General features: G+C 38.8%; 2 protein-coding genes across 2 annotated transcripts; both read left to right on the forward strand.

The window, feature by feature from the left end:
- The first annotated feature begins 662 nt into the window (after positions 1-662).
- On the forward strand, positions 663-7,571 carry LOC148215765 (vomeronasal type-2 receptor 26-like). The gene is made up of 5 exons (XM_088142464.1): positions 663-950; positions 1,850-2,716; positions 2,977-3,204; positions 3,731-3,857; positions 6,670-7,571. The coding sequence occupies exons 1-5, from the start codon at positions 663-665 to the stop codon at positions 7,569-7,571; spliced, it is 2,412 nt and encodes an 803-aa protein (XP_087998590.1).
- A 5,714-nt stretch (positions 7,572-13,285) lies between these two features.
- Positions 13,286-18,880, forward strand: LOC148215766 (vomeronasal type-2 receptor 26-like). The gene is made up of 5 exons (XM_088142465.1): positions 13,286-13,573; positions 14,256-15,113; positions 16,015-16,242; positions 17,361-17,487; positions 17,979-18,880. Exons 1-5 carry the CDS (start codon positions 13,286-13,288, stop codon positions 18,878-18,880), a joined length of 2,403 nt encoding a protein of 800 aa, XP_087998591.1.
- The last annotated feature ends 6,979 nt before the right edge of the window (positions 18,881-25,859 follow it).

The following is a 25,859-nucleotide window of genomic DNA, read 5'->3' on the forward strand; positions in this document are numbered from 1 at the left end:
TAGCCTTTTGGGGTAATTGGCCAAGATCAGTGAGCAGTCTGGATAGAGCTATATTAACAATGCATTTATGAATTCTAAAGTCAAACTGAGGATGAAGGGTGTGTGTGTGTGTGAGAGAGAGAGAGAGAGAGAAACTTCTCTATTAGAAAATTATGAACCATCTTCTTAATGTGCAAGTTTTTTTTATTTTTAAAATACCCTGTTCCAAATATTTACCCTACTGAATCACATCATTTAGCTTGTTTTAGCTGCTCATGCTGAGGTAGCTTTTTTGTCTGAATTTTGGACCAAGCATGCCTCTTAAACTATGGCATATAAGTATTTTCTATCCAGCCGTCTGGATAGAACTATATTAACAGTGCATTTATGAATTCTAAAGTCAAACTGAGGATGAAGGGTGTATGTGTGTGTGTGTGTGTGTGTGTGTGTATGTGTGTGAAACTTCTCTGTTAGAAAATTATGAACCATCTCCTTAATGTGCAAGATTTCTTTCATTTTTAAAATACCCTGTTCCAAATATTTACCCTACTGAATCACATCATTTAGCTTGTTTTAGCTGCTCGTGCTGAGGTAGCTTTTTTGTCTGAAATTTGGACCAATTTTGGCATATAAGTATTTTCCTGAATTAATTTGGCACATAATGGAAATCCCACTGTAGGGTTATGACTCAGAACTACCAGCATATCCTGGCCTTGGTTTTTGCGATAAAGGAAATCAATGAAGATCCACAGATCTTACCCAACATCACTCTCGGATTCAATGTCTATGATAGTCATATGAATACCAGGTGGGCTTTTCGTTCTTCAATGCAACTTATTTCTCCAAAGAAGCGATTTCTCCCCAATTACCATTGTGATACTAAAGACAATCTTCTTGCAGTCATTGAAGGACTTAATATTGAATCCTCCCAACAGATACCAAATATTTTGAATATCTACAAGATGCCTCAGGTAGGACGTATGTGTCAATTATAAGGCATTTAGATGTGATCAAATTGTCCTTTTCCCTCATTAGATGTTATTGTGTTCTATAGACAGAGAGAGGTTTATTTCCTGTAATCATATCAAGTTATTGGTATGGCAACATAGCTAATCTGAGAAGAAACTTTTATCACGAAAGAGTCTCTCACTGCTGCTAGGGTGGCTAACAGTTTAAAAGTTAAAAAAGAGAGGAGACTTGATAAAATTTAAAATGACATCTTATGAATCACTATCAAAACCTTTACACTTCCTGGTGAAGGATGAATTGTTGCAATGTTTTGTTCAGCTTCTATGTTTGTATATATATTTTACCTGTTTTTATACATGTTGCTTATGCTTGTTTATATTTTAATCATTTAAAAAATACAGGTTTTGAATACCTTGTCAGAATCTGTTTTCATCCAAGCTCTTTTTACTGACTGATGTTAAATGGTAGTCACAAGAAAGTGGAAGTGTTTTTTTTAATCCAAAATAGTTTTCAATACTTTTAGAAAACACAGTAAATAATTTAACTCTTTTGCATATTGAGGAAGTTTGGGTTGTTCTAAAAGGATGAACTCTTCTGTCTCAAGTACAAGGGCTGCATTGTTGAATTTTAAGTAATGGAATAAGGAGAGAGCAGGAGATCTGGTTCTAGTCCACTCTCAGCCATAGAAGCTCTCTTGGTGAGTTTGGGCTAGACACCATCTTTCAGCCTAATTTATTTCAGCATTCTTTTTGCAGAAAAGAACAGGCAGCACTATAGATATTTCCCTTGAGCTCCTGAATGAATTATGAAATCATAACAAAAAGAATAAGCAGATATACAAATTACCCTTCTTCCATTCCATTTTATTCTTCGTCAATTCTCCAATCACTCATCTCTTTAGCTCTCCTATGGCTCTGCTCCAGTGACAGTGGATCATACCCAAGCCCCTTACATGTACCAAATGGTCCCAAGTGAAGCCCATCAGTACAGGGAGATTCTGGAATTACTTCTCTATTTCAGGTGGACGTGGGTTGGATTTTTCATTGCGACTGGAATGAATTCAGAGTGGATATTTCAAGTGATGGTTCCAGAATTTGCCACTCATGGCATTTGCTTTGCTTTCATAGACACAGTCTACAATGTAGGCATGGAAAATGAACACGGAGGTATAAGGAAATGGAAATTTAAACTATGGAGTAGAATCATGACCAGCACAGCCAATGTATTTCTGCTTTTTGGTGATCCTCACACCATATTGGTTTTGAACTGGTTGCTCCGTCTAGGAAGAAATAGTGAAAGAACAAATACAGCAAAGGGTAAAGTGTGGATTTTGACTGCTGAGCTAGAATTTAAGTCCTACAGCAATAAACGGGGTCAGAATGTTGCTGAATTAATCTACAATGGGGCTTTATCCTTGGCTGTTCATTCCAATGGGCTGCCAGGATTTCAGCAATTTATTCAGGAGAGAAAGCCTTCCAACGCAAAAGAAGATTTTTTTATAAGGGACTTTTGGTCTTATGCTTTTGGCTGCACTTTCCCCAACTGGGTTCTGAAGCATAGAAATCGTGACCTCTGCACTGGACTGGAGAGCCTGGAGAACGTTCCTGAAAACCGTATAGAAGAAAGCACTATTGGGCACAGCTACGGCATCTATAATGCTGCCTTTGCTGTGGCTCATGCTTTGCATGCCATGTTGTCATCCAGATTCAAGGAAAGAAGAATGGTGGAGGGGCAGAGTCAGACATTTCTGACTCACCAGCCATGGGAGGTAATGTGAATCTGTAAGGTCCGTTAGTGCATCATTTTCACTGGTGGGACCATTACAACAATAAAATCATACTAGTAATTGTTTAAATAAACTCTGGTGGGTAAACTGTTAATAGGAAACCATGTGTCAGCATAATCCTACCTATAATACTGTGTGTATAGGATTTTGATCCATTATTATTATAATGATTACTATTCTTATTATGAAAGAAACTACTAGACATATTTTAATAACATGCAAAACTTGCTTTCTATCTTTAGCTCCTCCATTTTCTGAAGCAAGTGTCTTTTAATAATACCATAGGGGACAAGATTTCCTTTGACCAGGATGGTGTGTTTCTAACAAATTTTGATGTCATAAACTGGGTTTTGTTTCCGAACAAGTCTTTTGGTAGAGTAAGAGTCGGAATGATCACCTCCGAAACAGCAAGAGATAAAAAATTCATTGTGAATGAAAATCCCATTGTCTGGCATGGTTGCTTTAAGCAGGTAGGACATAACTGTAGATATTTCACTACTTGCCTTGTTATTGACAAGGGTGTGTTTGTGACTGAAACCAGAAACAGGAGATATACATATAGATTTTCATGAAGTTGCATCATATGAATATATATGAAAATAAAGTTTTGTACAACAGTTGCAATAAAGGATTACCATTTTCCATTTAATAATTAATGCATAATCTACATCTGCCAGCAACGTTTTCTAAAAGCAATTCATGGAATACTTGTAGCTCTAAATTGGAGGCAATGTTAAAGAACAAGTCTTTTTGTAATGAGTGAATTGCCCCAAACAGTAGGGTAGCCTATTGCAAGGTTGGGATTTTTCCAGTGAGCTCAGAATAGCTGTTCCAAAATTCGGAGAGGATAATTTAGGGACAGAACACTTTAATCTAAAGAACTTCTCCAATAATATGTAATTGAATGTCATGTTCTCCTCTGGACTGTAAGGATTCAAACTTATCCTTGAGAAGGTTTATGTTGGTTGATGTTTTCTACTCTCATTGATGAATTAGGGGCCACCTCTCTCAGTTTGCAGTGACAAGTGCCAACCTGGTGAGAGGAAGCAAAGGAAGGAAGGGGAGCCCTTCTGCTGCTATGATTGCATTCCCTGTCCAGAAGGCAAGATTTCTGAGTGGGAAGGTAAGAGGGGTGGTCCTTTTCTCAAAACATATGAGCTACCACTCAGATCACATTGGATTTACAAACTGCCTCCCTAATTTCAAGCTTCTTGGGCTTATAGTGGAATTGTCATGCACTCAATAAACTTGTTCTTACTTAAGTGATTCCCAGGGAAAGGGGAAAGCTGAACATAAACCTGATTGCTACACTGTTCAATATTAGAACTTGCTCTTATGAGTTTGAGGAAAATTCTCCCCTTTGGACTACTTTTTGCGCGAAATTTCATTTTAAGGTTTAATTGTGTTATTTACTCAGACCAAAAAATAGAAGGAGATTGCATTGTTGGAATTCTTTGACATTGCTTTGGGGTTGTCATCATTTTGTTAGCCTAAAAGGATGATAGGTAGATCACAATTATAGTGAGAAACAGATGTTTAACTGCTCCCTAATAAAATATGTTATTACATAATAAAGCACAACTGTAAGTTAGGTAGTTTCGCAGGTAGATTAACTCAGTCTTTATTCCTGATTTTTTTCTTGAGTATTGAAGCAGCATGAGGATTTTCCAGATTTTCTTGGCAGAAAAGAAGAGGACGAGTTGGACCCAATGCTCTTGGGGATGTTATGCCCATGCATAATTTGCTTTTGGAATTGCAAGGAAAGATTGGAGAATACCATGTATTCCTCTACACGCTGATCTAAAACCAGTGAAACATATTTCTGAACAAACAGGAATGGGGTTGCCCTTTATCTTCATTTTAATGGTACTAAACTGTAAATAACTACGGATAGATGTACTAATATTTTTACCAGAGAATAAAGTCCAGATTGCAAATACATATTACAGCTATAGATATGATTCCTGAAATTCTGTATTACAGTTTATCTTAGCCCAAAGACCAAGAAACAGTAATAAGTAGGAATAGGACTTTGTCTAAAATGAAGTGGAAATGGCATTTTTGAGGGGATGTGATTGTTCTCACTGCATTTCTGGGTGTCTCCATGATGAAGTGGTGTCCTTTCCTAAACTTGGACAATGATTTGGCTGTAGGTCGTATTTGCCATTTGAATGCTTCTCTCCCTTAGTTACATGACCACTAGGAGCTTGTTTCTCACCCTTTTCCACATGAATGGTCAACTGTCTCTTACCATTGCTTTCTCTCTTCCTTGGTGTAGAGGTAAGGTTGCCCAAGACTTCCCTGCTGACTGACTTTATGGCACACTTGGTACAGGAGATCTGTGCTTTAGCAATCTTGTCATTTTATTGGTTTTCACTAAGCTTTACAAAGACCTCTTTGAAAGAGTCCACTCTGGTTTTGACTGTGGATAACAGCTCAGAGACAGAGAGAACAGTTTGCGGTGTTAGCAGGCTTTGCCTGATTAGAAAATCAGTTATATGTTCATTGTTTAAGTTGATGAGGCTTGCATTCCCATCCTCATCCTGCAAAAGCACTGCAGCTACTGAGCAGATTGCAACAGTGTGCTCGGAGGGGGTGCCCATCCTCTTCCATAGGAGAGGAGAGATCTATAAGCTGTTGGCTTCTGATCTCTACTCATAGATCCCACTGTAGAGCATCATGTCCAGCAGAGGGATTAGAGGAGATTGCATTACTTACAGGAGGTGGCTGCCTGCTTGTTAGGTAGGTAACTGTTGACTTTTAGCTGTTTTGTGGGCTTAGATGTTGCTTGGGTTGCAGAATGTGTCTGATGTCTCTTCCTTCTTTTCCCCATGATGATTGGTGGTATCCTGAAGTTTTCTCTACTCCTTCTATACGTTGGGGGTTCTGATAGAGCAGCACAAGGGTGTCACATTAAAAGCATGAGTGGAGGGGCAATTGTAAAATAAAATAGGCTGGTATTGAAAGCAATAGTTGAAGAAAAAAGATGATTAAAAAAAATCATCTTTTGGAGGAGATCTTTACAGCAGTTTGAGCCTCATTGCCATCTTGGCTCCTCCCTTCTATTAAAGCAGTAGGTATGATTCCTGGAAATTCTGTATTGCAGTTTATCTTTGCCCAAAAGGCCAAGAAACAGTAATAACTAGGAATGTGACCTTGTCTAGATGGAAATGGAAATGGTATTTTTGAAGGGGGTATGATTGTTATCACTGCATTTCTGGGTGTCTCAGCTGTGCTCAGCTAATGCAAAAAATGCCATCCTTCAAATTCAAAATATAGTCTTCAGAAACTGTTAATTTTTTTTTTTTTTTAAGTCAAAGAGATCCCCACTTTCTGACTACTTGCTTTTCTACACATGGCTTACAGGAAAGATTAGCTTCTTCTGGGAATGATCCATTATGTGCTACTCTTGCAACTTCTTGCAAGAGAATTGCTAGAAGGAAAAGAAGGGCTGAAGGAGCTAACAATACAAGGGGATTCCCAGTGTCATCTCACTGGAAATCCCTGACCTCAGTGAAAAAAAATCTATCTTGGTGGAAAAAGAAATTAACTGGATATAAAGTTCCTGCACTTTGAATAGATCGAAGCTAGATCTTGGTGAAGAGCACCTCTGAATATTGAAATATTTGTATTAGGGCAAAGAGTTTACACAAAGCAACACTTTGCATTAATAAACACACATGCTACTTCATCCTGCAGTACTTCCAATGCTGGGAAGAAGAAAGAACTGGAGAGGTCAGCAGACTCAGCATGGAGTTGAATGCATTTCTGTGCAATCCAGACAAGGCATCTGGAATTGAGTGTCTCTGGTATTGGGTCATCTCTCAAGGGAAGAGTGTTTATTGTAGAAAATTGCTTTTCTTTCTCACTGACATTTCTATGACCACCTCAGTATCAAACATTTGTGTATCTAAGGATCAATTTCTCTTTTCCAGATATGCCTGACTGTGTTGAATGCAAAGAGGATCATTATCCAAACAAGCATCAGAATATCTGCATCCCCAAAACTGTAACCTTTTTATCTTATAACGAGCTTATGGGAATGGGTTTAGCCACTGCTGCTCTTTTCCTGTCCCTGATCAATGTTGTCTTGTTAAGAGCATTTATACTGCACCACCATACTCCCATTGTCAAAGCTAATAACCGGGACCTCACCTACACACTTCTCATCTCCCTCCTGCTCTGCTTCCTTTCTACCCTGCTTTTTCTTGGGCAGCCTCAGAAGGTGAAGTGTCTCCTGCAGCAATCGGTGTTTGGCATTGTCTTCTCAGTGGCTGTGTCTTCTGTATTGGCCAAAACCATCACTGTGGTTCTGGCATTCCTGGCCACCCAACCAGGAACAAAGAGGACCAGATGGATGGGGAAAGGCCTGGCCAGTTCCATTGTTATCTGTTGTTCTCTTATTCAAGTAGGCATTTGTACCGTGTGGCTGGCAACCAGTCCCCCATTCCCGGATGCTGATATGGATTCAGGAACAGGTGAAATTACCCTGGAATGTAATGAGGCATCCCCCATCATGTTTTACAGTGTGATTGGATACATAGGCTTTTTAGCCATTGCCAGCTTCATTGTGGCTTTCTTTGCCCGGAATTTACCCCACACTTTCAATGAAGCCAAGTCTATCACTTTCAGCATGTTAGTGTTCTTCAGTGTGTGGTTGTCATTTGTCCCAACATACCTGAGCACCAAAGGAAAATACATGGTTGCTATGGAGATTTTCTCTATTTTAGCTTCCAGTGCTGGATTGCTGAGTTTCATATTTTTCCCCAAATGGTACATTATTGTTCTGAGGCCTGAACTGAATAACCGGGAACATCTTAAGTGGAGAAACCACTGAAGAAGCAAGGGAGCTGTCTCAGCAAGCCACATCTATTAGAACTCTTCTAGCTAAAGCACAACATGACAAAACACTTAAAAAAAAAAAAAAATACTGGTAGACCATTTGAAATCATCCTGACTGATTCTGGTGATTGTTGTTGTTGTCTTTGGTAGTGATTTTATTCAAGGTTATAATCACAACAGTAAAAACTAATACAAAGTCAGAAAAAGAATCTTAATCTTTAGTTCATTCAAATAATTTCATATAACATTTTTCTTTGTCCCATCTCACAAGATTCTTCAAAACATTTACAAGCCTTTTTTGTAAATCCATTCTAAGAAATTAAACCAGATCACTCTCTTGGATTACTTTTGGTATATCCCTTTTAATTATTAAGATATCAGCTCATTTCTTTGGAATATCCAGGGTAACATATCCCATTTTTAAAATCTTTTCTTATTATGTTTTTAAAAAAGATTCAAAACAAAAGCGTTTTTCCATAGGAAGGATTCTTTATCATTAATTCCAAAATCTTCTTTTGAATTTATCTGACCCTTAGTCCATTTGTATATTTCTAAAATAAATGTTTTAATCACCCTTTTGATGGTTATGCCAAGAAAAAAAAATTAAGTTCTTAAACTTGTAGTTAAAACACCCTTTTGCTAGGCATTGAAGGAAACTCACCCGGTGCTGTCAAACGTGTTGATCCATAGGTTTCCAAAAGGTGAAAAGCAGTTAACAAGCAATTTCTGGAAGGGATTAGAAAAGGAAGAATGTGAACTTTGATCCTATCCAAGGTGCCAACCGCAGTTTCATCAAGATGGCTATTCCCTTGTCTCCCAGAGCTCTAAACACACCTGCTGTCTTGCGGTCTTCTCATGAGGAGAAGCTTTCTGGAGCACTTGTCCATCATACCATCATCCAGTAGTGTATTTTCAAAAATGAATTGCCTTCCAGGAAAATTTACTGCCATTATATATTGTTGGATCCAGTCTCTTTTACAAGTAATTATTTCAGATGTGATTAGATATTTTAGTCAACTGTTTTAGACATTGTACGTCTTCAGCCTTTTATTCAGAATTACTAGATTAGGACAAGATTATTAGATTAGGAATATTTTGCTTCTTTAATTGGTCACAAACTGAAATCCACTTTCACTGACCATTACTTGAGTAAGGGGAAACTATGGTAGAAAATAGATGTATAAAGTTGCACTTACATCTCAGAGGCTAATGACCCCTTGTTTTGTTTTTGTTTGCACTTTTGGCGTACTTAAACTTTTCCAGAATCACCACAAAATCTTTGGCACAATTGTAGTTGAATAAATAAAGCAGCAAACAAGAATTGCTCTTCTTTAGTAATTAGAAATTGGTGCCTCACATCTTCAAAATCTCTTGCACACTAATGACAAATTGAAGAGGTGTATCATGCACTATGATAATATAGGAAATGAATTTCTGCATATTATTCAAGCTCTATAGTCTCTGATTCTAAGCCTGAAATACCAAGATGAGAGTGCCTCTAGGTGAGGTTGGGTTGCACAGACAGGTTTAGGAAACTGCTTGTGTGTCCCAGCCACCTGTGATAGGATCAGGAAATGCAGTGATTTCCATCACCCCTTTTGCTGTGTCAGAGCAGAACAGAAACTGTTTATGATTAGCCTAAAGAAGAAAAGTCTAAGAGGAGACATGATATCCATGTTCTCACATTTGAAAGCTTACCCCAGGGAAGAGAATATGGATTTACTCTCCAAGGGTAGGACAAGAATCAGTAGTTAGGAGGTTTACAAAGGGAGATCCAAACTCAAAACAAGGAGGGATTTCTGACCATTAGAGCAACTAGACCATGTATAAATGGACCTCCTGGAATCCATCACTGGATGTTTTTAAACAAAATTTAGAAAGTAATTTTCCTGGGATGGTATGAGGATTCCAGTCCTGGGTGTGGTGTTCCACAAGAAGACTTCAAAGTCCTTGTCAACCCTGCAGTTCTATGGTATAAAATCAAGCCAACATAACAACAGGGTAGGAGAAGCTGAAATACTTAATGTCTATATGCCCAAAGAGAACACTGATGGTATGCCAATGGCTGCAGGCCTCACAGTATTCCTAGCCCTCGTATCTATTTCCTCGGGGGGGGGGAGGGGGAGGGAATCTGTGGAATTGACTTGTATAAAGAAAGTTCAGTTCATTAGTCTAGAACCAAACCACCAAATGGAGCACTTGTTCTTAGCTGTGATATAAAAATCTTTCAGATAGTGAACCTTCTGATTTTGCAGGGTAGGAGTGAGAGATTATCTCCTATCTTCCTATTCTTTTTTATTACATCTGGGTAGGTATCCAAGCATATTGCCAAGATTTTTTGTGGGCTTTGATGTTTTTATTGACATTTACTCAAAAATCCAGCTCATCGTGCTGTTGATAACTCTTATACAAAATCTCATTTGTCACTGTAAAAGCAAGTCTTAACTATCTCCTGGCTTTTGGATCATTAGTCAGAGAGCCGGGAGCTGTCAAACCAGCTTCCTGAGATCTCAGTGAAGTAATAAATCCTTGTGCACAGGAGAAATTGCCTAAAAGTGCTTATTATTTCCAACTGTCACCTAAAGCTTTTGATTCCTAGGGTCCAAAGTTGATGTTCTGCTGTCTCTTGTAGGTAGACACCATCTTTCCAGCACCATTCAGGTGAGGGACTGAGTGTCCTGGAGAAAATCTATTTATGTGGTCACTAAGAGTGGAGAATGACTTGATGGAACATAATCAATTAATCAATCTAGGCTTCTAACTTCTTTCTTCCAATGTAAAAGCTGCAAGGAAAAGGATCAACAAGGAAGGTTGCAAAGTACAAACCTCAAATGGAAAGGGGAAAAAAAAAGTCAGCCATCAATACATTTTAGGCACAAATAATGCTTAAGAAATTTCAAGAATTTTTTTTTTTAAAAAAAGCCAAACAGAAAGAAGAAATTCCCCAACCCACTCATGAACTTGATTATTCTACGTTTAGCAGATCTGCTGCATATATATCTGCCACTTGAGCCAAACTAACTTATGTGTCATCTGCCCCTGCCCCCAAGACAGGTTTAATTTTAATCAATACATCATTAATATCTTCTTTACCTCAGATTCCTGAATCACATTTTTCCCCTTCCCAAAACCCATGTTTCAGTGGAAAGTTTCTTTAGCTTTGCATGCTCAAGTCTAACAGACCATTGTCCTGCCTTTTATAGGCAGAAATACATGAAAAAGCCCAAAATGCCTTTGGACAAAGAAAGATTTAGTACAATTGTGTAAATGGGTGTGTTCCACTTCAGTTCTTAAGCCTTGCAGTGACAATGCAACCCACGCCAACTAATGAAGCAGTATGGGCACCCCTGTTCACAATTTTGTTTTGATTATGTACTTTGCCCTATGAAGCAAAATGCCCCTTCAAAACTTAGCACACCTCTAATATTTTACAACAGGTTTTTGTTGGTTCCAAACATGTTTTGGATTGAAGATTTGAACAAGGGCATGATAGATGACAAAAGCAAAGCACACATTTCCCTTTAAATGATGATGACAATGATAAGGATGAGGTGGATGAAGAGGATGAGGATGGTGATAATGGTTAGATGTGAGAAATTAGATCTGAGAAAGCGGATGGAAGGAAATGAGGTAAGGGTCCATCCCAAATAGCCAGTGCCTATACAGGTAGGCCTTGCTTTGTGACCACAATTGGGAAAGGCAACTCAGTCGTTAAACAAGTGGCATTTGCCACTATGGTTATCATCTTAATTCAGCTTTCCTTTGCTTTAGAGACCTGCAAAGGTCATAAATGTGAGGATAAGTCATAAAGCTACTTTTTCATCATTGTTGTATCTGTGAAGTGTTATTAAACAAGACAGTCATTAAATGAAGACTACCTGTATATTATATCTGCAGGGATCCAGGTAATTTAGATATTTAAGAACTATTTCTCCGAGTTTTTATCAAATTTCTATGTTCCTACATCCCTTCTATTTGTCTCCAGGAAGACAAAAAAAAACAACAACTTTGGAATGGTACATGTAGACTGAAATAATGTGTGCCACAAAAAAGTTTTATTTCCAGATTGCATCAGTGTTAATAAAGCTTCAAGGGAAATATCATACAACCAATTTTCAGCAATGCTAGGGAGGATTCACCAGTTTTAGATAATTACCAAAGAGCTATAATCATTTCTGCTGCTTTCTAATCTCTGTGCTGTCTAACATCAAACTTGTTTACAAGAATGAGAATTCATATGTGTGTAGTTGTACATGCATGCGTCTCTCTGTGTGTCTGTATGGTGTGTATATACAGTCAGGTCTCAAAAATAAGAACAGATAGATTCCAGTCAGATTGATTCAAGGACACACTCTTCGTAGTTCATTCACCAGACTTCAACTTTCATTCCAATCTAGGCATTGTTATCCCAGAAGCTCTAATGTCTGCGGTATAGATGTCTTTGGGTCTTAGTTTAGAGGCCAAATTACTACTTAGAATGTTGATAGTAATAGTGCTACTTTTTCTACTACTCCCTCACATGGCACGCCAGAAAAATGTGAATTGTCAAATTGTGGATCACCATCGCATTTTTAACAATTACCTTCAGCCAGGAGATCTACTCTTTGGTGGCCTTGTTTCTCACACCTTCTTTGCCTCCAGATCAAAATATTTTGAACAACCACCACTTCCAGTGTACTCTGAAGCCTACCTGTAAGGAATTGGATTTGCCTTCAATATACATCTGAACAGATTTTATGTAGCAAACCAACTTTATGAGTATGATTTATTGCAGCAAGGAATGGAGTATATTCTATTGCTAGAAATCAAATACAGATTGCAAATCTATTTTTGCTCCCTAATTTTCTAAGAAAAATTAATTATATAGTTTCTGTTTAAGTTTTCTTTAATCGCACCAAAATGTTATAGATTTAACTCAGTCAACGTAAAGTTAGGTAAGTAAGTACTTCAAAAAGCAATAAGTGTATCTTTAAGTTTCAGCTCGGGAATGCATTTTCATTCATTTAGACCAAGATTCTCTTAATTCAACTCTTGCTTAAAAACTAGAAGTTCATACTTCCTCATAACAAATCACCATATTGCTTCCAAATAAGATGAGTAAAATATTAAATTCATAATGCCACACAGTCTCCTGTTTATTTATTTAGAATTACTTTTGAATTTCACCCAGTGGAATCACTAATATACAACAATTATAAATCCACCAGAAAATTTCTATATATAAGAAAAGACAGTATAATGTTTACTTTAAATCAGGCTCAACTCCTAGAGATTTCATGTATATTTTACATATTTTTCTTCAGAACTGCATAGAAGTGGTCCACCCCTGCCTTCCTCTAATCCATAGCTTATGGATTTTCTGATAGTAGCCTTTTGGCATGATTGGCCAAGATCAGTTAGCAGTCTAGATGGAGATATATCAAGAAATGCATTTATGAATTCTAAAATGAAACTGGGGTTGAAGTGAAAAAAAGATTTCTATATTAGGAAATTATAAACTATCTCCTTAAAATGTGCAAGTTTTCCTTATTTATTAAATAACCTGCTCCAAATATTTATCATACCAAATCACTAATTTAGCTTGTTTTGGCTCCTCATGCCAAGGTAGATTGTTGTCTGAATTTTGGACCAAGCATGCCTCTTAAACTATGGCATGTAATTATTTTCTTGAATTCATCTGACACATAATGGAAATCCCACTCTAGGGTTATGACTCAGAACTACCAGCACATCCTGGCCTTGGTCTTTGCGATAAAGGAAATCAATGAAGATCCCCAGATCTTACCCAACATCACCCTCGGATTCCATATCTATGATAGTCATATGAATGCCAAGTGGGCCTTTCGTTCTGCAATGCAACTTATTTCTCCAAAGAAGCAATTTCTCCCCAATTACCATTGTGGTACTAAAGACAACCTTCTTGCTGTCATTGAAGGACTTGAAATTGAATCCTCCCTTAGGATACCAAAGCTTTTCAGCATCTACAAGATTCCTCAGGTAGGAGGTATTTGCAGATTATAATGAGTATCCTTCTTCCTCCTGGAAAGCTTTGTGTTGTGCAATAGAGGATATTTTTTTAATTATATAAAGCTTATTGCTCCGCCAATGTACCTAAACTGAGAAGTGTCGGTCAAGAACATTCTAGCATCAAAGAGTCTTCCATTGGCAGGTTAAATGTCATCTCACCTAATAAAATGTAAAAATGATGGTGAAATCCTATTGCTGCTACTACTACTGCTACTACTACTACTAGAGTGATATTACAGGCTTGAAAAGATAAACATAGGGCCCCATTTATTCAATGGATTGAAGATCTTATTGCAGTTGCTACTTATGAGCAGATTGTTTATACACATAAAATTTATAGACCTATAATGAAATATGGGACACATTGATACAAAATATAATGAATAAAAAAATGACATAACTATATTAGAAAGATATATGTACTGCAATAATATTTGTATTAAATAAGCATATATAGAATTGTAATTGTTTATTGTTTTAATGATATATTGACACTTTCCTTCTTTTTTTCACTTTTTCGTTAAAGCAGTCATGTATTTTTGTCTTCTTTTGCAATGAAAAATATTAAAAATAAATTAAAAACTACTACTGCTGATATTAATAAGCAGATATAAATATTAATTTTTCTTTGCTGTATCTCCAATCGGTTTAGGTCTCCTATGGCTCTGCTCCAGTGATGATGGATCACACCCAAGCCCTTTACATGTTCCAAATGGTCCCAAATGAGGCCCATCAGTACAAGGAGATTCTGGAATTACTTCTGTATTTCAGGTGGACGTGGGTTGGGTTATTCACTACCATTGGAATGAATTCAGAATGGATATTTCAAGTGATGATTCCAACATTTGCCCCACATGGCATTTGTTTTGCTTTCATAGACACAATCTACAGTGTAGGCATGGAAATTGAACATGGGGGTTTAAGGAAATTGACATTTAAGCTACAGAATAGAATCATGACCAGCACAGCCAATATATATCTCCTCTTTGGTGATATTCGCACTTTAGTGCTTTTGAACTGGTTCCTTACTATGGACCAAGAATACAAGAAAACAAATAAAATATATGGTAAAGTGTGGATTTTGACCACTGAGCTACAGCTTAAGAACTATGACACTGATTACAGTCAGAAAGCTGCTGAAATAATCTACCAAGGTGCATTATCGTTGGCTGTCCATTCCAATGAGGTGCCAGGATTTCAGCAATTTATTCAGGACAGAAAGCCTTCCAATGCAAAGGAAGATTTTTTTATAAGGGACTTTTGGTCTTATGCTTTTGGCTGCACCTTCCCCGGCTGGGTTCTGAACCATACAAATAGTGACCTCTGCACTGGATTGGAGAGCCTGGAGAACCTTCCTGAAAAGCATTTAGAAAAAAGCATTACGGGGCACAGCTACAGCATCTATAATGCTGTCTTTGCTGTGGCTCATGCTTTGCATGCCATGTTGTCATCCAGACTCAAGCACAGAAGAAGGATGGAGAGGCAGAGGCAGACATTTCTGACTCAGCAGGCATGGGAGGTAATGTAAACCTGCAAGGTCCACTAGTGCTTTATTCTCAGTGGTGGGGCCATTACTACTGTAAAAATTGTTCTGTAGCATATTACTAATATTTTAAAGAAAATCCTGTGTACAAAGTGTTAGTAAGTTTGTATAAACCTGTCTATTTTACTATCTATGAAGTCCAGCATTTTTAAAAATTGAGAGTTTTGTAAAAGAGAAACTACAGAAGAAAATTACATCCATTTTAATTCGTTTGTTTCCTTAAGATCTCAAGTTTTTATACACATAACATTGCATTTTTTACAGAAATTCCTTGAGAAAACTATACAAAGAAAAAAGTGTGAATTCTGTTATGTAAAGGGCAATAGTAAGAATTGTAGTTAAGCTACTTAATTAATTTGACAATTAAATTAACTCCTACAAGTATTCACTGGTGTCAATAATGGCATTCTATAATATATTCAGATCTAGTTTCACCTTATATATTTATATTTCCCTAAAAATAAATCTTGAATGAGGTCCATATTTTATTAAGGTTCCCCAATACTAAGTTCTCAAGGACCAGCTCCATGTTGCTAATTCTTGAGGACCATTTAATTGATTTCTGAGCAATATGAGTGATGTATGTCCAGATGCCATTGGACTGGACCAGTTGATTCTCAGCACTGGCCCTGCTACCTAAGGCTATGCTTATCACTGCTCATTGAGACAAACTGATATTTTAAAAAAGAGTTGAATTATTTCAGAAGTGACAGAATTCCATCCTGTGTGTGATGTCTGAAGATGGCTGTTATATTTGAAGCTTTCTGTTTCTTTTATGAGAAAAACTGAGATACATATATGTTTATGTGTTTGAGGATATTCAAATGTTGGGATATTTTCTTAAATATTTGTTTCCCTTTCCATGTAGCTCTTCCATTTTCTGAAGCAAGTGTCTTTTAATAATTCCATAGGGGAAAAGGTTTCCTTTGATCAGAATGGTGTGTTTCTAACAGAATATGATGTCATCAACTGGGTGATGTTTCCAAACCTGTCTTTTACTAGTGTACAAGTTGGAATGATCAACTCTCAAGCTCCAGGAGACCAAAAAGTTATTCTGAACAAAAATCCCATCATATGGCACCATTGGTTTAACCAGGTAAGACATAAATGCAACCCTGTGGGAACTCACCTCACAGAGTTATTGTGGGGAAAATAAGAGGCAGGAGCATTAGGTAAGCCTCCTTGAGTAGACAGAATAAAAGCTTGGTATAAATCTAATAATAAATAAATACAGTAAAAATAAGTTGCCATCCTTGTCTAGGACCATTGTAGAGTAAAAAAGGAAAGGAAGAATGACCTTTGACCTTTGACACTTTTCATTTGGGGTTCTGATAGAAAATCTATATCAAGTTTAGAAATCCTTTAGGAAATCCATATTTGGCTATGGAAACATACATACTGTATATAATCCATATTTTTTATCCCAAGCTTTTCCCCATCAACAGAGCTTTGCCTCCTCTGTTTTTATTGAATTCAATCCAATCTGGAACCAGCCAAACATATTCTGACACAACTCTACCTATAATAAAGACCATTCAGTCATCCTTCACCACTGGAAAAACTACTCAATGAAGTTTGTTAGCTAATGTCTACATTAGTCTATGAAATAGGACTCTAATTAGGACATGCTATTTTGATCAGGTTTTTGTAAAAGTGATTTATATTTCATGAAATGAAGATAAAATACCATTCTGCAAAAATCTCATTGTACACACAGACACACACACTGTAGATAGAATTTATCTATCACAAAGAAAGGTATATCAAAAAATGTTTTATACCAATTCACTATTGAATCCCATTATTTTTATTTTTCATTTGTTATTGTTATTCTTAGGAATCTAGCTATAGAAGAACAGTTTCAGCTTTAGAAAAAACGTCTATCTCAACAGATTATTTCTCAGGTTTAGAACTTCAGATGGAGGGCTTTTTTGTTTTTGAAGGAAAATGTATATCTCCATAAGAACTACATATCTTACCATTCCCGTGTTTAATGACTGTAACATAATCAAAATATCAAAGTTGCTTTCTTTGTACATTCTGATAGGAAGTTAGGAGAACAGGAAAAATTGGGCTCAGAACATTTTAACCTAAAGAAGATATGCAGTAATTGGTAACTACATGTCATCTTCTCCTCTGGACTGTAAAGATTCTAAACTTATCCTTGGGGAGGTTTATGTTGATTTATGTTTTCCACTGTCATTGGTGAATTAGGTGCAACCTCTCTCAGTCTGTAATGCCAATTGCCAACCGGGTTACAGGAAGCAAAGGAAGGAAGGGGAGCCCTTCTGCTGCTATGATTGCATTCCCTGTCCAGAAGGCAAGATCTCTGAGTGGGAAGGTAAGGCGGGACAGTGCAATTTCTGAGAGCACATTAGTTACCAATAGAGGGATAATAAAAGGGCTTCATGTCATCTTCTCACTGCAGATCTCTGTATTCTCTGTCTGGGTAGCTCAGGAAAGTGGTAATAGATGGATATTCAGTTGTTAGGGTTTGGGTACATTGGCCCTAATTCTTAGCAAACAGATTCTCAGGGTAAAGGGGTTCCCACAATAACACTCTGAATTTAGTGTACTCCTCCAGTTCTTTCAATGTTGGGAATAAGAAAGGAGAACTAGAGAGGTAAGGACACTCAGTATAGTTGAATGCATTTTTGTAATCCAGATAAGGCATCTGTTACTGGGCATCTCTAGCAGTGGTTCATTTGTCAAGGGACAAGTGTTTCTTGTAGAAAATTGTTCTTCCTCAGTAGCAGATTCTTCATCTTCATTCCTATCAATAACTTCAGTATCAAACTTTTGTGTAACTAAAGCTAAACCTCTCTTTAACAGATATGCCTGACTGTGTTGAGTGCAAAGAAGATCATTATCCAAACAAGCATCAGAATACCTGCATCCCCAAAACTGTAACCTTTCTCTCCTATGAGGAACCTATGGGGATGGGTTTAGCCACTGCTGCTCTTTTCTTTTCCTTGATCACGGTTGTCTTGTTAAGAACATTTATAGTGCACCACAATACTCCCATTGTCAGAGCCAATAACCGGGACCTCACCTACACTCTTCTCATCTCCCTCCTGCTCTGCTTCCTTTCTACCCTGCTTTTTCTTGGGCAACCTCAGAAAGTGAAGTGTCTCCTGCAGCAGTCGGTATTTGGCATCGTCTTCTCAGTGGCCGTGTCTTCTGTGTTGGCCAAAACCATCACTGTGGTTCTGGCATTCATGGCTACCCAACCAGGAACAAAGAGGAGCAGATGGATGGGGAAAGGCCTGGCCAGTTCCATTGTTATCTCTTGTTCTCTTATTCAAGTAGGCATTTGTACCGTGTGGCTGGCAACCAGTCCCCCATTCCCGGATGCTGATATGGATTCAGGAACAGGCGAAATTACCCTGGAATGTAATGAGGCATCCCCCATCATGTTTTACAGTGTGATTGGGTACATGGGCTTTTTAGCCATTGCCAGCTTCATTGTGGCTTTCTTTGCCCGGAATTTACCTGACACTTTCAATGAAGCCAAATTCATTACTTTCAGCATGGTAGTGTTTGTCAGTGTGTGGCTGTCATTTGTCCCAACGCACCTGAGTACCAGAGGAAAGTACATGGTTGCTGTGGAGATTTTCTCTATTTTAGCTTCCAGTGCTGGATTGCTGAGTTTCATATTTTTCCCCAAATGGTACATTATTGTTCTGAGGTCTGAACTGAACAACCGGGAGCATCTTAAGTGGAGAAACCACTGAAGAAGCAGGAAAGCTGTCTTGGCAAGCCACATCTGTTACATCTCTTCCTTGAAAAACAAAACAAAACAAAACAAAATGACACAATAAATTTACATGAGTGGACACGCACAGAAGTGGAAATTGACAAAGATACGTACAATCTCTTTAATGCTAGGTTTGCATTTAGCAGAACAAGAGTAGAATATCCTCATATTTTTCTAAAGAGTTATAAGTTCTTTCAGTAATTTTATAGGTTACAAATCTGGCAGTCTGCACTGAACCTGAAAGATTTCCCCCAACTACTACAAGGCATACCCTCATTATACCCTTCAGGAACTCCTAACCCTTGGTTATGCTGCCTTGCTCTAAATCAGTAGGGCTGGTTGTGATGATACATTCTGGCAGCACCTTGCAAGATATTCAGTCCACACTTCAGGTTGCCATATCCACTCATTTGATCATTTTCCTGCTGCTGTACCCTCCCAACTTTCTCTTCCAAAACAGAAATTTTTCATTGCTTTTCTTCCTAGGGATGGGTCATCAGGGCTTATATATTTGTATATGTATATATGAATAGGCACACACATATTGTTATATGATAGAAAGTTAATTTGAATGTATGTGTATGAAGCTAATGCATATCCAGGGACAAACAGTCAGCTTCAAATTAAAAAATAAACAAAAGAAAACCAAAAATCTTTCCCTGCATTTCCTTGGCTGTTCCTCAAGAAAGTCTGCTGAAGTTACTTTTACTGAAGGTCTTTTTCACTGGCATAGTGATTTTAACACTGGACTGACCTGCAGAATGATACAAATTCAAAATTCTCTAGGTTTTTTAAAATAATAATAATAATAATAATAATAATAATAATAATAATAATGATGATGATGATGATGATGATGATGGTGTAATTTTTGAAATAATCCTCGCTGATTCTGAACCACTGATGTTCTGCACTATGGGTTCATGTTATAAACATCCTTTCAACATAAAGAACCAAGAAGAAATCACAATATTAAGGTGCAGGAAACTGTATTCAGGAAAAGCTGGGGAAAATGGTATGAGGCCCTTCCTGCCTCTCTGAAGTAGCCAGACTGGAGTCTTTGCCTGGAAGGAAACAAAGCCTAGCAGGCAACAGAGAAGGCAGCACTACAGCAGACAAAAGCAGGAAAACATGCCTTGAAGGTGGAACAGGTGATATCATTTGTTCCTGCCCTATAAAAATGGTCACTGTTCCATACTGTCAGTTGGGCAACCTGGCTCTTAGATTTTGAAATGCTCAAGATATTGTCTCTCTGATTTTGCTTTATTAAGAGTACACAAATATTAAATCTAATATCAAACACACAAAGATCCTTCATTCAAAATGTGGAAAAATAGTCTAGCATTATAACATTCAAGTAGTGCATTTTTAAAAATCAATTGCCTTACAGCAAAATTTACTGGAATTGTATGTTTTGGAATGTGATCTCTTTTGCCAGTTTTTACTTCAGATGAGATTAGATATTTTAGTCAACTATTTTAGACATTGTATGTGTTCTGCCTTTTATTCAAAAGTAACTCTTTCGGACACAATTATTAGATTAGGAATTTACCTGCCAAATAGTATGATACTGTTTGAAAGAACTGGTAGCTGAGAGATATCATTGGTTCTTGAACATGGAAATTCCACCTCGCTAGAGGATTCAGAAATTAATAATATAATCAGTTGGGGGGATGTAGGAAAAGAAAATGAAATAACAAAACCCAGTCCCTCATCCACTGACTCTCTTCAAAACTATTAGTGAATTACTTTGAATATACACAAGGGTAACCAAGCAAACAAATAGATCATAGAAGAAATCAAGAAATAAGTCTTCCTTGAAACACAAATGACCAGGCTCAAATTACCATATTTTGGACACATATGTGAAGATTTGACTCTTTTGAAAAGTCTAAAATGCTTAGAAAGGTGGAAGAAAAGAGAAGAAGGAAATGACCAGTAGGTGTACTCTTGGAAGACCTGAAGAGCCAAGTTGAGGGAAGTCATCCTGGAGAAGGTCTATCAGTTTAGTTGCTAGGTGTTGACATTGACTTAAGGATACCCAATCAATCAACTGAAACAACCCTCCCAACAATGTGAGTGCCTATAGGTTAAGTTGGGTTGTTGTGATGGAATGTATGTACGAGGAGGAGAGTGATGTGGGAGATCAAGACTATCAGGAGGGAGGGGTTGCATTCCCAGAGGGAATAGAGAGAAGAGACAATACAGTCCTCAAGGGGAGTGTGGGAATTGAAGGAGGTTCAGGATAGACATTTCCTAAATCTCCCAGGATATATCCACTAATTGCTGTAGTATAGATTTAGGTGTAAGGAAATAAAGGAACTATACTCAGCTGGACTGTTTCACCATTGTTCTTGGGCTGGGCCTGACATCGATCTTGCCAAACTCATACTCACAAGAAGAGGGATAAAATTTGAGAATGGCTATGGATCCTCAAAGAGCACTGTTAAGGCCACAGCCTCTAGCAACAGCCTTACTACAGCACCAGCAGCAAGTGGACAAACAGGTCAATCATTTACAACCCGCAGTGACGCAGTTGGCACAGAAGCTCGGGCAAAATGCCCAAGAAGCCGCAGCCAGACCACCAGTGCTCTTGCATTGTCATGGAAGCTTGCCAGAGAAAAATGGAGGGGATGTGGACCAGTTAAGGAGCTTCTTTACACAGTGTGAGATATTCATGGACACCAGACCTGCAGAGTTCCCAACAGACTGCACAATGGTGACCTTTGTGTTAAGCTTGTTAAAAGTGTCAGCAGTGAAATGGGCCATCTCCATGATAGGAGGCAATGACCTGATGCTCAACAACTATCAGAATTTCCTTGGGAGATTTAGACGCCATTTTGGGATCCCATCCAGAGGGTAACAGCCAATCGGGAGATTCGGAAACTCAAACAGGGCAACAGGAGAGTAAGATTATACACTGCAGATTTTAAGTTAGCCGGAGATGTCGAATCGAATGAGGTGGCTCTCATTAACCAGTTTAGGGAGGGGTTGAATGACAACCTTTGGGATGAGCTAGTGAGACAGGGAATCCCAAATACACTGGATGAACTTTATCAGTGTTGTGTGATAATTGACATCCATCTGGAGGAGTTAAAACAGAGTTGGGGTTTCACAAACAGAAGTGCCTATGGGTCTCCCCTCACAGCTCTCCCTCCTATCTCTACAGTAACCTCAGATCCAGGGGTAGGAGATCTAATGCAAATTGGAGCTGCCAAGAGATCAGTCTCTGTGGAGGAGAGACAGAGGTGAAGAGATCTGAGTCTCTGCTTTTACTGTGGAGCCCCAGGGCATATTGTAAGAGCATGTCCAGCAAGGAATTCAACAACAGGGGCTAGACCATCAGAGCAAACCTCTACTAAATGTACAGTTTCAACCACAGCAGCAAACCAGGGAAACTTTCAACAGAGCTCACAAGAGGGGCCTTCAAGCAGATGAGAAGAGCTCATTCTGAAGAGAATAGGTAAGCATTTTTTCTTACCCCTGTTACTATAGCCCTAGATTCTGGTTGCAAGATACAGCTGGAAGCTCTTTTTGATTCAGGGGCTGCCACAAACTTCATAGATATTCAGGCAATACAGAGATGGCAATTGCCTACAGTAGATGCAAAGAAACCCATAGAGGTTGCCCAACCTTTGAAGGTAGGTCCCATAGTGTAGTTCACTAGTCTGCTGCAGTTCACTATCAACAGTCAGACTTGTTTCCCCTTTACACAACAGCCTCCTTGCAAGTATCTGTAGTATTAGGCACCTCATGGCTGAGACTTAACAACCCTACAATAGATTCTCCTCCCCAGATTGCCAACACCACAAGGCACAAATGGCTAGTCTCTCCACTCCCAAAGCAAACATCCAGGTGGGGGAAGGTGAGCAGCTCACCATGTATGCTGATTGTACAGACTTTTTGGGGAGGAGGAGGCTACTGCACTGCCCTCCCCCATTGAGACTGTGATTGCACTATTGATTTGAAACTGGGGGCAAAGATCCCTGCCAGGCAGCAATACCCTATGTCTGCCAAAAAGCTAGCTATTCTGAAAGAATACTTGGATATAAACCTTAAGAAGGGATTTATTAGACCATCCAAGTCACCAGCCTCTGCTCCCACTTTCTTTGTTCCAAAGAAGTCAGACCCACAGACGATTTCAATGAAGAGGTCGAGTGAGGGAGCTCCTGTGGGCACTGTCCATTATTACAAGCATCTAAATAAGGTCACAATATGTGATCTTTTGATTACCCACTTCCATTGATATCTGATCTTTTGAATCAGATGCAGAAAGCACACATCTTTAGAAAGTTAGACCTTGGGAATGCTTACAACCACATTCGGGTAAAGGAGGGGCATGAATACCTGACTGCCTTTGATACAAGGTACGGAAAGTTTGAGTACACCGTAATGTCATTCAGACTTGCTAATTGTGGGGCAGTGTTTTCCAGATTCATGAATCATATATATTTTTTTCTGACATAATTGATTCTTATGCAGTGATTTATTTGGATGACATTTTAATCTTTTCTGAGGATGCAGAATCCCATACTATGCACATCAGAAATGTCTTACATAGGCTGAGGGAGAATAAGCTTTTTGCCAAATTGGAAAATATGCATTTGATTTATGTCAGACTATTTGGGGTTCAGGATCTCAACAGAGGGGCTGCAAATGGACCCAGCTAAGGTGCAAGTGGTTTTTTCATGGCACTCCTCCCATAAAGTGAAAGATGTGCAGCGCTTCCTGGACTTTGCCAACTTGTACCGAAAATTCATTCCAAATCTTGCTGACAGAGTTAAGCGTCTCTTGCAACTTTTGAAGAAAGGAAGGAAATTTGCTTGGACAGCACAAGAACAATTGGCATTTCAGGAGTTAAAACAGCTCTTTGCCTCTCAGCCCCTCCTCCATCACCTTGATCTCTTGTGGCAGTTTGTCTTCCAGACTGATCCTTCAGATCCTGCTGTCAGAGCGGTACTGCTATAGGCCAAGAAAGGAGAGGAAGGGGAATTGCTTTTGTGTGCCTTCTTCTCTCGCATGTTGTCACCTGCAGAGAAAAACTATGATATATTTAATAAGGAGTTGCTAGGAAGCAAGGCAGCCTTCCAGGAATGGAGACAATGGCTGGAGGAGGTGAAATTTCCAGTACAAGTTTGCACAGACCACAAGAACTTGGAGCTGATGCAGAATATGCAGTCACTCACTTCCCCAACAGATAAGATGAAGCCAATTTTTCTCCTGTTTTGATTTTTACATAACATATGTGCCTGGTTTCTGAAACTTGCTACCAGATGTACTCTCCCATAAACCAGAATATTTAACGGCTCAACAACCAGCCACCCGCACTGCAATCTTGCAACCCCACAACTTTAGGCAGCACTGCAAGGATTATACAGGCCTGAGAAGTTGGGATGGGTTGACAGGCTGAAGACCTCTTTGCACTGATAAAAACACAGGAGCTGCAGGACCCATATGTGAAGGCCAGAATGGATGACTTCCAGGGCACCCAACAAGGAACTGTTTCCCCATTTTCAGTGGAAGTGGGGCAACTTTGGCATAAGAGTTGACTATATGTTTCCCTACTTTTGTGGGAGGAGGTATTACAGCTTTGCCATGACAATGAGACAGCTGGGCACAAGGGAGTTTTTAAAACACTCCACAGGACTCTAAGAGAGTATTGGTGGCCAAAGATGGCTACAGGTATTAAAGACTATTTTGCATCTTGCCACGTGTGCAGATGGGCTAAACTGGTTTATGGGAAGCTGGCTGGATTCTTGCAGCCATTAGACAGCCCCCCCCTCCAGCCTTGGGATATGGTGTCAATGGACAGTCAATTACTGAACTACCCCTGGTGTAAGGATATATGTCAGTGCTAGTAGTAGTAGACCTATTTACAAAAAATGGCTCATTTTATACCATGCAAAGGGTTACCTATGTCACAGGCCATAGCACAGCTCTTTTTAGACCATGTATTTTGGTACAGTGCAAAGGTTAACCACCTAATAACACACAGAGGAGGTCAGTTCTCTTCCAAGTTCCGGAGGGCCCTGTTTCAGTTACTAAACATGCAGATTCACTTGTCTTCTGCCCACCACCCTTCCACAAACAGCAAAGCAGAGAAGACTAATAAGGTGTTACAGCACATACGGCCAAGACAACTGGACAGCACTCCTCCCCTTAGCAGAATTCGCATATAATAATTTGGTGCACTCATGACTTGGTGTGATGGAATGGAATTATGAAGGCCAGACTCAGGGAGAGAAGCATCCTCTTTCATCTCTTTCCCCTCATTTCAAGGGAGGGGAAGAGATAAGAGGATGAGGCTGGTACCTCCCTGAGGAATTCACTCTGTTTTCGCTTGCTACTGTGGGAACAGAGTTTCAGTTAGGGAAGATTCTTGATAGAGGTTGTAGCTAATAAACATTGCTGAACTGAATCTGTATGGTCTCCTGGAGTTCCTTGGGCTAGGCCTGACACTTGGCATGTCACTATTTCAAGCATTGTATGGAGTATACCCATGAGTTTTACACACAACCATACAGCAGGACCTGTAGCGCATGCAGCAGGATTTCTCAGAGAGCAACAGGCAGCTCAGGAGCTATTGAAACAGCAACTACTAAAGGCGAAGGCAGCATACAAGAAAGCAGCAGATGCATGTAGGCAGAAGGAGCCAGTGATTTCAGAAGGACACAAGGTATGGCTTTCTACTAGATTCTTAACTTCCACCAGGCCATCTAGGACATTGGACTCTAAATTTGTGGGGCTTTTCACTGTTATTCAGCAAGTGAACCCAGTGACTTTCTATCTGCAACTACAGGCTTCAATGAAAGTCCATCCTGTCTTTCATCTCTCCTTGCTAGTCAAGGAAGCACCTTCAAGTGCCTTGAGGTCTCAGTATCCACCGCTCCCACCAGTCATAGCTGAAGGGGAAAAGGATTATTTATTTATTTGTTTGTTTGTTTGTTTATTTATTT

This window comes from Python bivittatus, unplaced genomic scaffold (assembly GCF_059951505.1).
Source record: "Python bivittatus isolate LINGU-HERP-01145 unplaced genomic scaffold, Pbiv_v1 ctg000440_np1212, whole genome shotgun sequence".
In the NCBI taxonomy this organism is placed as follows: domain Eukaryota; kingdom Metazoa; phylum Chordata; class Lepidosauria; order Squamata; family Pythonidae; genus Python; species Python bivittatus.

Bases quoted from the DNA above. Each gene is read 5' to 3' on its own strand.
- LOC148215765 (XM_088142464.1), top strand. From the start codon at position 663: ATGACTCAGAACTACCAGCATATCCTGGCCTTGGTTTTTGCGATAAAG. The intron at 951-1,849 runs GTAGGACGTATG...TCATCTCTTTAG, and splicing joins ATATCTACAAGATGCCTCAG to CTCTCCTATGGCTCTGCTCC. The intron at 3,205-3,730 runs GTAGGACATAAC...TTGATGAATTAG, and splicing joins GGCATGGTTGCTTTAAGCAG to GGGCCACCTCTCTCAGTTTG.
- LOC148215766 (XM_088142465.1), top strand. From the start codon at position 13,286: ATGACTCAGAACTACCAGCACATCCTGGCCTTGGTCTTTGCGATAAAG. The intron at 13,574-14,255 runs GTAGGAGGTATT...CAATCGGTTTAG, and splicing joins GCATCTACAAGATTCCTCAG to GTCTCCTATGGCTCTGCTCC. The intron at 15,114-16,014 runs GCATGGGAGGTA...CTTTCCATGTAG, and splicing joins AGACATTTCTGACTCAGCAG to CTCTTCCATTTTCTGAAGCA.